The sequence below is a fragment of the Globicephala melas genome, chromosome 12 (genome assembly GCF_963455315.2).
Source record: "Globicephala melas chromosome 12, mGloMel1.2, whole genome shotgun sequence".
Classification (NCBI taxonomy): domain Eukaryota; kingdom Metazoa; phylum Chordata; class Mammalia; order Artiodactyla; family Delphinidae; genus Globicephala; species Globicephala melas.
In genome coordinates, this window is record NC_083325.1 from 12269720 (window position 1) to 12282561 (window position 12842).

Consider the following 12842-nt stretch of genomic DNA (forward strand, 5'->3'; position numbering starts at 1 on the left):
ACCATGAATGAAGTGTTGCATAATTAAAGAATTTATTATGAGTACCTTAAATGAAAGAAGTAAATACACAATTGAATGACAGATTTTGGTTCCTGGCAGGACCCGTCCCTGGGTCCTGCTAGAAGTCAGACCTCCAGGCCCAGCCCACTTGGAGACAAAGACAAATGTATGGGGTAGATTCACAGCACTCAGTCCCTCTGGCAGTCAGGATACTAATGAGAAGCCACTTGTGACTCCTTCCCATCGGTCTTGTGGTAAAAGAGGCCACATCACAGGACTGCAGTGTGTCTACCAGCCGAGGAGGGCCAAGGACTGCTGGCGACCACCAGAAGCTGGAAACAGGCCTGGAACAGATTCTCCCCGTCTCCCGAAGGAATCAACCTGCCAGCACCTTGATTCTGGACTTTGGCCTGAACTGTGAGAGAACACGTTTCTGCCTACCTAGTTTGTGGTAGACTGTTCAACAACCTCAGGAAACTTCCACAGCCGAAGCTCAGTGCCTGGTGGGGCACACCGTTGAATAGCATGGGCTCTAACTGTGACATTTCGGTCCCTCCATTGGGATCAGTGAGGGGGAGGTGAAGGGGCCCAGACTGGCTGTCAGAGAACCAAACCACCTAATTAACCCTTCCCATGCTTCCTTTTTCCTTCCCACGAGGTGCCAAGTTCTGTTTGAAACATCAAATGCACTTTAAAGGCTAAGCAGGGGGAATTCCCTGGCGGTCCAGTGGTTAGGACTCTGCACTTTCACCAGCAAGGGCCCAGGTTCAATCCCTGGTTAGGGAACTAAGACCTTGCAAGCCTTGCGGCACGGCCAAAAAAAAGAAAAAAAAATGCCCTGCATCTGTGACCGGTTTCTGTGCGCCTCCTTTGGCCTCCTTTTGGCCCACAGCTCTGGAGGACCTGGAGGAAGGAGTAGGGCACTGGGACCCATTCATCAGCTGCTGCTTATGAAACTGCACCTCTTCTAAGCCTCGCACCCCGTGAACCTGCAGCGGGTAAGGAAGGCTCGGGCAGTGCTGAGGAGGGGGCCAGGCCCACGGGAGCCCCAGCAGCCCAGTGCACGAGGAAAGGAGTTGCACTGGGTGGGCGGCGGAGGTCTTGTCTAAGACTGGTCCCCAGGAGGGAGCTGCTCCCCTGCTCCCAGGGAGCAGAAGAGTCTGAGTCCGCCCTCATGAGGGCACCGCGTCCTCCTCACCTGCAGCGTGCCTGCCATCACTCAGGAAGGCTGTTTCGGTAGCTTCTCTAGGACACAGCCACAGCTTCCACCTCTTCCCCAAAACCTCCTCTGCCCGGCACCTTAATACAGGCCTGAGAGCACGGCAGGAACCTGCAGGTATACCCTCCTCCAGGCCTCCCAGCCCTGCCTAGACTGGCAAACGGCTGGAATCCAGAAGCTGGAGTCGAGGATGGAGTTTTTTTTGGTCTGCGTTGGCTCTTCGTTGCGGCAACCGGGATCTTTTTGTTGCGGCGCTCGGGCTTCTCTCTAGTGGCGTGCGGGCTCCAGGGTGCGTAGGCTCTATAGTCTGTGGCACGCGGGCTCTAGTTGATGTGTGTGGGCTCTGTAGTTGCAGCGCACGGGCTCTCTAGTTGTGGCACGCAGGCTCAGCAGTTGCGGCGCGCAGGCTCAGTTGCCCCGCGGCATGTGGGATCTTAGTTCCCTGACCAGGAATCGAACCCACGTCCCCTGTATTGGAAGGTGGATTCTTTACGAATGGACCACCAGGGAAGTCCCCACTGAGGATAGAATTTATCACAGTTCCGATTTTAAACTAAAGGGCCTACGATGGAGAAAAGGGGGCAAGAGACCCCCTCAGAGTATGTGGTTTCCTCTAACAATTTCCTGTGCCACTCTTTCCACAGGAGGGGAGGCCCTGAAGTTCTACGTCACTGAGAAAAGGTGGAAGGTGGCTGGCAGGGTGTATCCGCTCACCGCTGTCCTCACACCGGGAGACTTTACGTGTGCGGGGCTCCTCAGGAGTTGCCTCGCCTCCAGCATGCCCTACAACCTAAGATCAGGAGTGTGGAGCTTCCAGAAAAGACAGAAGGAAGCCCAAGGGTTGAGGGTGGTGGGTGAAGCCACCCGAGAGGAGAGGAGCCCGTGGGGCCAAGAGACCCTCTCCTGGTCTACAGAGCCTTCTCGAAACACCCCGTCAGGAAACCACCTGTACGCCCAGGCACCATCACAGGCTGCCTCACAGCCCCTTCAAGGGATCAAGGGTCAGCACTCACTTTGCTGCCAGGTCGGAGATCATCTGGTCAAAGTCATGTCTGTGCTGCCATCCGTGACGGCTCTCAGTCTGGCCAGGGATCGAAGCCCTGAACTAAAACTCTCTCTGAGTCAGTCTACAAGTGCATCCTCCCATCATACAACCCTGCCCCTCACCAACTCTGACACGCGCTCCCTGGAAGGCGCTATGTCTTCCTGTGTCTAGCTGATTTCACCGAGCAAACACTGCATGATCTACTTGATATGTGGAATCTAAACAAGTAAAACTTCCCTGGTGGCGCAGTGGTTACGAATCCGCCTGCCAATGCAGGGGACGTGGGTTCAAGCCCTGGTCCTAGAGGATCCCACATGCCGCGGAGCAACTAAGCCCGCGCGCCACAACTGCTGAAGCCCGTGTGCCCAGAGCCTGTGCTTCGCAACAAGAGAGGCCACTGCAGTCAGAGGCCCGCGCACCGCAATGAAGAGTGGCCCCCACTCGCTGCAACTAAAGAAAGCTGGTGCACAGCAACGAAGACCCAACGCAGCCAAAAATAAATGGATAAATAAATTAATAAAAACAAACTCTGTGGAGCTAAAACATAATTTAAATAAATAAATAAATAAAATTAAAAAGTCAAACTCATAGGAGCAGAGTAGCCAGGCCCAGGGAGTGGGGGAAATGGGGAGATGTTGGTCAAAGGGCACAAACTCAGTTACAGGATGAGTAAGTCCTAGAGACCTAATGTACAGCATGGTGACCACAGTTAGCAATAATGTATGATGTACCTGAAATCTGCTAAGAGAGTGGATCTCAAATGTTCTCATCACACACACACAGTGGTAATTATGTGAGGTTGATAGGGATAGCGAAGGATAATTAAATGGTTAGTTTAGAAATCCCACTAGGGGATTAAAGAAAGGGAATTTTAAGAGTCTGGGAGACTCTTGTAAGCTAATGACACTCAAGAAAAGGATCCAGTAATCTAGCAGCAATCTACTCTACCTTGAAGGAACACCAGGCACACTCAAGCCACAAACCCTGACAGCTAGGACACAAGACAATAGGGAACTCCCTGGCGGTCCAGTGGTTAGGGCTCTGCACTTTCACCGCTGAGGGCCCGGGGTTCAATCCCTGGTCGGGGAGCTAAGATCCCACAAGCCATGTGGCGTGGCCAAAAAAACAACAAAAAACCCACAAGACTATAGATATGGGGTCTATGTCTTGTTACATGAAATCGGGGAGTTAGTGGTCCTCGAAAAGTATCATTTCTGCATGTAGCCAAGACAGGACTTTGTATAGGTGAAAGGGTGAAGAAACTAGGTGAAAGGGGACATTATACCGAAACCTGAGATGAATTACCATATTTTAGTATATGTCACCACCCTAATATACATAGGATTTAAATAGCACCCTGACGGTCTCAGACCATATAGGGTTAAAGGAGGGACTAATGATGTAAGCCTTGATGTCTACCCAAGAATGAGGAAGAAGGTGGTCTTCGCCCCTCCCCATTTTCTTTGATTATAAAAATGGAGCCCTCTTTGCTCTTGCGGCTGCGCCTTGCCTGCCCGCTTGTCTCTCTCACAACTGTCCTATGCTAATAAACTCACTCTTTGAATGCCACTTTACCTCACGCTGAATTCTTTCTGCATCAAAACAAAAGAACCTGGGGCTTCCCTGGTGGCGCAGTGGTTGAGAGTCCGCTTGCCAATGCAGGGGACACGGGTTCGTGCCCCGGTCCGGGAGGATCCCACATGCCGCGGAGCGGCTGGGCCCGTGAGCCATGGCCGCTGAGCCTGCGCGTCCGGAGCCTGTGCTCCGCAACGGGAAAGGCCACAGCAGTGAGAGGCCCGCGTACCGCAAAAAAAAAAAAAAAAAAAACTTATCTGCCCTTTGGCCTCCCCTCTCCCCACCGCACTGTGCATTGTGCATCTGCATTATGCATTGACCAAACCTCCCCCCTCAGCAGAAATACCTACTCAACCATAAACAGCAACACTCTCCTAGCATAAATAAGACAACTCCTTAAAAAATTACATTCCTTCTTGATCTTATAAAGGGTCACACGACCCACTGTGATGGTGCTCAAATCTGGAATTATGTAAACTGTCAATATTAAATCCTTTAATGTACAGCCCTCTGCCTCAAAAAACTTATATAAACTGTGTCTTGACTTCTAAAGGGTAGAACAGTTCTCAGAACTTTCTGAGATGCTCCTCCCAGGTTATTATCCTCAAATTTGGCTCGAATAAAAATTTCCAGGGACTTCCCTGGTGGCACAGTGGGTAAGACTCCATGCTCCCAATGCAGGGGGCCTGGGTTCGATACCTGGTCAGGGAACTAGATCCCTCCTGCATGCCACAACTAAGAGTTCACATGCCACAACTAAGGAGCCCATCTGCCGCAACTAAGACCTGGCACAACCTAAATAAATATTTTTTAAGAATAAAATAAAAATTTCCCATTCTCTTTTAGATCAACTGATCAGTTTTTCGTCAACAGTGAATAACTGGATCTCACGTTACTGTCAACAAAAAATTAATCAGTGGTCAATCTAAGACATGGAAAATGTTACTCAAGCCAACCTGAGGGTTATAACCCAGGAGACAGTCTTTCAGGAAGTTCTGAGGACTGTTCTTCTTGTTAGAGGTCAAGGCACAGTTATGTAAGTTTTTGAGACAAAGGCTTATACATCAAAGTAACATATTGACAGTTTACACAGTCCAACAAGGAGAGTAGTGGGTCATCGCGATTGCTACAGGATTGAGAAAGGAATGTTATCTCCTAGGAGTTACTCAGCTGGTGCCAGGAGGAAATCGCTTTTTTTTTTTTCTCTTTGTCAAGTAGGCATTTCTGTATCCTCTTAGGGGATCTAGTTGATGTATAATGCAGATGCCCAATGCACAATAAAAGGGAGGGAGTAGTGGCTCAAATGGGCAGAGAGAGAATTTTGTTTTCCTTTTTCTATTTTGAGAATTTTATGTTTAAATATTTTCTTGTACTGCCTTAAAAACAATTTTATTTCATCATTATCCTCATGCAATCCTATGAGCACACTGTTTCATTCATTCCACTATTACTCTGCCAGGCCCCATGCTGTGGGGTAGCCAGCAGTGACCATGATACAGATACAAAGTCCCTTCTCTCATGGGCTTCACAGGGCTTTGAAGTAGGCAGAAAATAAGCCAACAAATATATACAATAATAATTGTAAAAAGTAATAAACAGAACCAAAATTAAAACAGTCAGGAGGTCAGAAGGGGGCGCACTCACACCCTAACACATAACTGAACCCAACAGGAAGAGATTCCTCTTCTTCCCTAGCAAGAGCTCAGCCAATGAGACTGTCAGGACTTAGCCAATAAAAAGCCGCTAAACTTCAAACTCCCAATCCCTCCAATGGACTCTGTTTACTACGGTCCTCCCAATTTCCTTTTCTCCTCTTTAAAGGAGCTCTCCTCTCCCTGCTGTGCTGGGACTTGCACCTGGCTTGCTATGGTTGCAGACCTGTTAACTGTATTTCTTTACTGATCTCGAATAAACCCACTTTTGCTGGAGAAATAACTGCCAGCCTATTTGTTTTAGGTCAACATAACAAACTCTGATAAGGCTAGAAAGAAAGTACAAAGTGCTCCGTACCAGGTGCTTTGCACGCCATCTATGTTTCTACTCACAAGGAAATCCTGAAACATCTGTTACAAGGAAACTGAAACACAGACAGAAGTACTCTGTCCGAGATCTCAGGTTCAAACCCAGATCTGCTTCACTCCAAACCCTAGGGTCACTTGGGTCCCCCCTTCCTTTGATTCCTAAAGAGGAAGTTAGTTACACTCTTGAGGCACAGACCAAAAGGCAACTAGAAGTTTGGAGGCATGAGTGTCAGACGTTTGAAACCCTTCCCTGGAGGAAGCATATTACCTGGACTTTGGGATAAGACTCAGGGGGAGGCATGGGACAGGTTAAGATTTCACTCTCCCAGGAAGGGAAAACCTGAGAATTTAGTCTACATTTGAAGCCAAAGAGAAGAGATGCTAACGCTGTTCCCTTCCTCTCTTCCAGGCTCCATGCTAAAACGCTCACATATACTATATCTTGTGAAGAATTTCACTGTTATCATCCCCATTTTACAGACGAGCACACTTGCAACCAAGGAGGACCCTTTGGGGCCCTCCCAGAACACACTTCCGCCCCATGTCCTCTGCCTACCTTCTGTCTGTAGAAAAACTTTAGCCTCCTGGGCCTTCCCCGAGTTCCAAAGAGGAAATTTAATCAGAGAAGTGAGAAAATGCAGAAAGGAAAACCGTCAAACAAGACAAAATAATAATAGTTTAGCCATTAAACAAAGTCAAGGCCCTTTAGTTCCTCCTCAGGGGCTACAGATAATATTCTGAGCCGCGTCCTTTGAGCTGTTTTGCACATACTGAAACCCTCACCAGATGGAGGCACGTAGACCCCAGACTGGTTGGAACCAGAAAGTTGATGATACTAACTCCCACCAACCAATGAGAAGAATGTCTAGAGCTGATCACACACCTCACAACCCCGCTCCCTCACCCTGTCTTTTTTTTTTTTTTTTTTTGCGGTACGCGGGCCTCTCACTGTTGTGGCTTCTCCCGTTGCGGAGCACAGGCTCGCTCGGGACGCGCAGGCCCAGCGGCCACGGCTCACGGGCCCAGCCGCTCTGCAGCATGTGGGATCCTCCCGGACCAGGGCACGAACTCTCAACCACTGCGCCACCAGGGAAGCCCCCTCACCCTGTCTTTAAAAACCTTTCCCTGGGAACTCTCTGGCAGTCCAGTTGTTAGGACTTGGAGCTTTCAGTGCCCTGGGCCCGGGTTCAATCGCTGGTCAGGGAACTAAGATCCCTCAAGCTGTGTGTCGTGGCCAAAACAAACAAATTAAAAAAAATAAAAGAATGACAGAGCCGTTGCAGGTATGACAGAAACTGGCTAGAACCGATTAGGCCCAAGATGGAGGAAGATTCAACTCCCAGAAGACCTTGAACCTCATTATACACTAACATATGCAAATGACATGCCCACAGGTGCCAGGACAGTTCTGAGGCTGACCAAAGGAGGCCAAAAAGTGGGCAGGGACCCAATTCCTGGAAATCCCCGCCCCTTCCCCTAAGTAGTTAGAATACTCCTCCCACTTGCCTAAGAAGTTACCCAGCCCATAAAAACTAACCACCCCATATTTCCGGGCCACTCTCCCCTTTTGAGATGGATTGCATTCTGCTTATAGAGTGTATTTCTCTAAATAAATCCACTTCTTTCCTATCACTTTGTGTCTCATTGAATTCTTTCGGCAACCAGACAGAAAAAACCTGAGCCTCTGTAAGTCCTGATACCAGATGTGCGAGCTCAATGAAAAGACAGTGAGTTAGAGTCCCAGCCCCTGGGTTCCAGTCCCATCTGAGCTGTGCTGTTTCAGTTCGGTAACATACTGAGACTCCAAGCAATTGTCACGTGCTCACAAATGGCTCTGGTTCCTCTAAGCCACTATGATTAACTACATTTTATGTTCATTTTGGCTCACCCTCGGTCTGGAAAAAGCTCTGCACACAAGACAGCAGGACTGACGCTCAGTTCTCTGACCAAGGGATACTCACACAGAGCCTCATACCTGAAGACAGACGAGGAGGCGTTGGCAGGGAGCCAAGACTAAAACTCACATCCGCCTTGGCTTCATAATTTATGCCAAGGGGTAGGGGACACGGTCTGGGTAACCCAGGCTGAGTAGACGAGTGGTCCAGGCCTCCTTCTCCTGCTCCCGGGGTGACCCCCTTCCCGCCCGCTCCGCCTCGCGTACAACCAGCGTCCCCAGAGGCTAGTGAGCGCACGCGCAGAGCAGAAGATGCAGAGGGGCATCAGGTATCAGGTTCCGTGTCCGGGCACCCAGCAGCCCGCAGCCACGGCGCCCAACCAAGCCGCGAACGGCAGCATGTTGAGGGGTCGCAGCAGCGGCAGCCGCTGGCCACCAGCTCTAGCAAGGCGGCTAAAGGCGCGTGCGGCTGCGGCCAAGTACAGGAGCGGCGCACACCGGCGCCGCACTCGCGTTAGAGCGGAGGTACCGCGATTCTTCCCAGCACTTCCGGTGAATTCCCGGTGCCGCCAGGGCCAGCCGGAAATTGAAGGGCACAAAGTACCGAGCCGGCTGGGGCCGGAAAGTGGCTACGCAAGGCTCCACCATTAGAGGTCGGGGCCGGAAGGACAAGTAGGGCGCCGCCATGACGGGTTGGGCCTAAAGGGAACTGGGCAGCCTGTCTGCTCTGCGACCGGGAAAATACGAGGCAAGGAGGGCTGGGCTGGGCGCCGCCATGACAACCTGATACCGGAAAAGGCGGGGCTATCCTCCCTCATTGATCCTCCTCCGGCATCGGCCTCAGGATGTGAGTAGCGGGAGCCCCCTACCCCGTAACTGCCCCCGTATTCTTTCTCTTCCCCAGTGATCTGGACTTAGGCCAGGACTCCGGGAAGAAGGATTGGCCACTCTGTTCCCTGGAGATCCCGAGCCTTAGGATTCAGCGCTGTCCTTCACGAGCCTCAGTTCGGCGCGGGTTCAGGCCCCGCCCTCTGAGCCTTTAGGCTCCGCCCCTCTTTCGGGTGATAACGGAGGACTTTCAGGTCCAGTCTCTCAACACCCCAAGCCTTGCCCCCCAAAACACCCGGTCTCGTCCCTCACCCTGCAACCCTGCGACTCCAGACTTCTCCCAGGACCTCTAGGACTCTTAGAGCCGTCCTTTTAGAGCTCCAGGTTCCTCCCCCTGGATCATCTGACTTTACCTTTTGGAACTTCCGGGTCTGTCGAGTATCTCAGATCTCACCTATAGGGCCCACAGACTTGTTCTTAGACACCACTGATCTCACGCTGGAGTTCCAGACCTTGTTCCCAAGAACTTGAAGAGCCTATTTGTAGGACCCTCCAGATTTACCCTAGAGCCCCAGCCTCACCCAGGGCTTCCAGATCATGCCCCTAGGACCCTGAGACCCACCCCAGGACCCCCAAACCTGCCCCAGGGCCTCAAGTCTCCCTTTCAGTACCCCTGTTTTCAGGTCTCATCTCTAAGACCCTTTGGTCAAGAGACCCTTCCCCAGGACCCAAGACCTCAACCCTTGGACCTCTAACCCTCACTTTTAGGGCCTTTGAACTCATTTAGGGCTCCCAGGTTCTCTCGGAAAACTCTAGGTGTTACTTCTAAGGCCCTAAGCCTTCTCTTCATGATTCCCAAGCCTAAACTGGGGGATGCCCAGACTCCCAGACCCTTCTTCCAGGACCTCCACAGCCTGCCTTGGAATAATCAGACCTTTTTTTCAGGACCTCCATTAACTCCCCAGAAGCTTCCAGCCTGCTCCACAGCCCCCAAGGCTCATGCCTTACCTCTCTACCTCCCTGGCCCTATCCCAGGACCCTTCAGACTCTGAGATTTCCCAAGACCCCATGGGGTGCCACCCCAGACTCAGATCAGAATTCCCTTTCTTGCCTACTGCCTGGAATTATCCTCAGACTGTCACGTCCCACAGGCAGGCGGCCCTGGAGATCACTGCTCGCTACTGTGGCCGGGAGCTGGAGCAGTATGGCCAGTGTGTGGCAGCCAAGCCTGAGTCATGGCAACGAGACTGTCACCACCTTAAGATGAGCATTGCTCAGTGCACGTCCGCCCAGTGAGTGTGGGCAAGTACGGGGCAGGTGGAGGGGGGTAGGCAGTGGGGTGGAAGTCTCCCCAGGCCTGAAATGCCCTGCCCCTGCAGCCCAGTCATCCGGCAGATCCGCCAGGCTTGTGCGGAGCCTTTTGAGGCCTTTGAGGAATGTCTTAGAAAGAACGAGGCAGCCGTGGGCAACTGTGCAGAACACGTGCGCCGTTTCCTGCAGTGTGCTGAGCAGGTGCAGCCGACACACACCTCCTCCACCGCAGAGGTAAGACAGCAGCTCAGTACTTCATCCCACCCCTTCATCTTTGTAGCTGCTCAGAGTAAAGACCTTGGAGTCAGCCTCAGCCCCACACAGACTTTTACCATGCATCCCGCTTCCAGAACATCAGCACGTGTTCCCCTCTTACCCATTCCATAGTCCCTGCTTTAGTCCAGCCATCTCCTCCCCCCCTCCACAGCCAGGGTACTTGCCCCAGCCTTCTCCCTAGTCTCCCTGAATCCCCTCTTACCTTGCCTCCATGCGGTGGCCAGAGAGAACATTTAGGAACTGAAAACTAGTCACATTACACCTTTGCTTAAAGCTCTTTGGTGACTCCTCATCCACACTGAGAACAAAATCCCAGGTTCCTGCTGCTTCTCTGTGTTCTTCCCCAGGCTGACCTGATCCACCTCCTCCCTTACCCACTCTCCCTTTCTCGTCCTCATTGCCTCTCAGCTGTATGGGCAATGGGGGTAAGGATGGAGCAAAAAAGTCTTACCTGTTTTTAATGTATACAGTACCTAAACAGATATACACTATATCTATGGTATTAAAGTGTCATGGATGGGTTCAATTTTAAAAAAATGTCTGAAAAGACTCCTTGGGGGGGCAATAATTTTTTTAAAAAAAAGGTTGAGAAATGCTGGTTTAGATGTTTATGTCTCTCCCACTGGCCTGCAAGCTCCAAAGGCAAAAGTCACATCTTTCACCAGCTCCCTCTCAAGCCCCTCCCATTTGCCCCTCTCTCGGTTCCTGGGGCCCCATCTTTTCTGTTCACACCCAGAAGAGAAGCCTTCTCTTGGACCTCCATGCTGTCAGTCTTACCTCATTCAGTCCGTTCTCTGTGAAGGTCCCAGAGTGATCCCAAAGGAACTCTGACTGTGTACTGCTTCATGGCTCGCATTGACCAGGCCAGGTCTACACCCCGGCACAGCCTCTCGGGCCCTGCAGGACATGGCCTCTGGCCCTGCCTCTACCCGACATCCACCTCAAGCTCTGTGTTTCCTGCCCCAGTGAACATGCAGCTACTCGAATGCCGGTCTCTCCTGCTGCCAGGCTTTTATCTCACTTTTCCTCTGCCTGGACTGCCCTTCCCATTCCATCTGGCTAATTCGTATCCCAGCTTCGATGTCACCTCCCCCAGAAAATCCCGTCATGGCCCGTCTCCATCCTCCCAAGATCCCTGAACTCCCTCCACTATGGCTTATACTTTACTGCCTTGTGTCTTCTTCCCTCCCATCGCCTGTTTCAGAGGAGTTCTTGCCTAAAGACTGGGGAAATGCCCTTCTACCAGGCCCTGTAGACATTGGGTTTTGTTTTTTTTTTAATAAGGCACAGATAAGTGAAAGGTTCAGGTTCTAAGAGCAGACACCAGTGAGATGGACTTTTAATTCTTTTCAGAAAATATTCAGTAATGATTGCATACTGTTCACGCTAGTTTATTAATTATATTTTGGTGATACTTCTTTCAAGTTTTTTGAGCATCTGAGCAAAGACCCCACCTTCCTATCTTAGGGCCAGTTGCTCCGTCCCTCCCGGAATGAGCAACCAAGGCTCTCCCTGGTCTTCCTCGGGTTAGCCCTGCCCTGCCCTCTTGCTATTCTCTGTCTCCCCGCTGGTAGCCAAAGGAGCTTTTAAAAACGGAAATGGGGTCACATCTGTCCCCTTTAAAGCCTGTGGCTTTCCAGCGCACTCAGAGTCATTAACCCCGCTCCCCGGTCCCCCTGACTGCCCTTCCCTTCCCGGTAATGGCACCCCAGCTGCAGCTTTCCCTCTCCGATTGGGGGCAGTGAAATTCAGGCCTCCTCTCTTCTCTGGTCTCCAAAATGGCAAACACACAGGCTCATCTCGTAAAACACGGTATAAAGACATGTCACGTTAGCGCGGCTGACGGCGTGAAGTGCTGCTTGTACCTCCCGCTCCACACACCTCTGCCCTTCACCCCGATGCAGTTTTCTTCATAGGATTTACCCGCTGACACGTTTTTGTTCATTTGTGTCTGTCCCTCCCTGGAGTCAGAGATGTGTGTCTGCTGCATCCACTGCTGCGTCCCTAGTACCTGTCACAGTCTGGGCACACAGCAGGTGCTGTGTAAACCCAGCAGAATGCTGCCTTCCCTGCTCCCAGCGATGGCTCGCTGCACCCGAGGTCATCACCTGACACCCTCTCCCTCCAGGCTGTGAGCTCGGCAAGGGCAGCCTCTGCCGTGTCTACCTGATCTCGCCAGCAGTGGTCCCAGGGCCAGGCCCACAGAGGTGCTAGCAGATGTTGATGCGGCTTTTTTCTGCAGGCACAGCCACTTCCTGCCTCCTGAGGACCCTTCAGACCGTAGGAGAACTGGACATGAGCGACTGCGCTTGATGCCTCCACCCCTGAAGCATGGCCAGGTGGAGCCTGAGGGCTGTGGACATGGGCCTGGCTTCCCTGGACATCAAGGCTCACAATAAATAAAGACTCTACAGCCTTTGGCTCCTGCCTTCAGCGCCTGCGGGCCCTGTTCCCCAGCTTCACCTAGTGCGCCAAGGAGGGGCCTGGGGCCTGGGGCAAGCTGCTCTGTCTGTTCACCAGGGTTAAGGCGACCCCTCTTCCCCCTCAGCACTGCCAACATCCATTTCCTGTCCCTTGCCGCACAGATACGGAGAAGGGCTCCTTCTCACCTTAACTGTAGCATTTACAAGTCTTCATTGAGTGTTTCCTTGAGGCTTAGGGGGCAATAAATAA

At 51.7% G+C, this 12842-nt stretch overlaps 1 protein-coding gene across 2 annotated transcripts; it reads left to right on the forward strand.

The window, feature by feature from the left end:
- Window positions 1-8074: 8074 nt before the first annotated feature.
- Window positions 8075-12589, forward strand: CHCHD5 (coiled-coil-helix-coiled-coil-helix domain containing 5). Of its 2 annotated transcripts, none has more exons than XM_070046909.1 (4): window positions 8075-8601; window positions 9738-9874; window positions 9962-10127; window positions 12412-12589. In XM_070046909.1, exons 2-4 carry the CDS (start codon window positions 9846-9848, stop codon window positions 12433-12435), a joined length of 219 nt encoding a protein of 72 aa, XP_069903010.1. In that variant the 5' UTR covers window positions 8075-8601; window positions 9738-9845; the 3' UTR covers window positions 12436-12589. The 2 variants fall into 2 exon arrangements, with proteins under 2 accessions (XP_069903010.1, XP_030693236.1); XM_030837376.3 differs by having other exon boundaries at window positions 8078-8601; window positions 9734-9874.
- The last annotated feature ends 253 nt before the right edge of the window (window positions 12590-12842 follow it).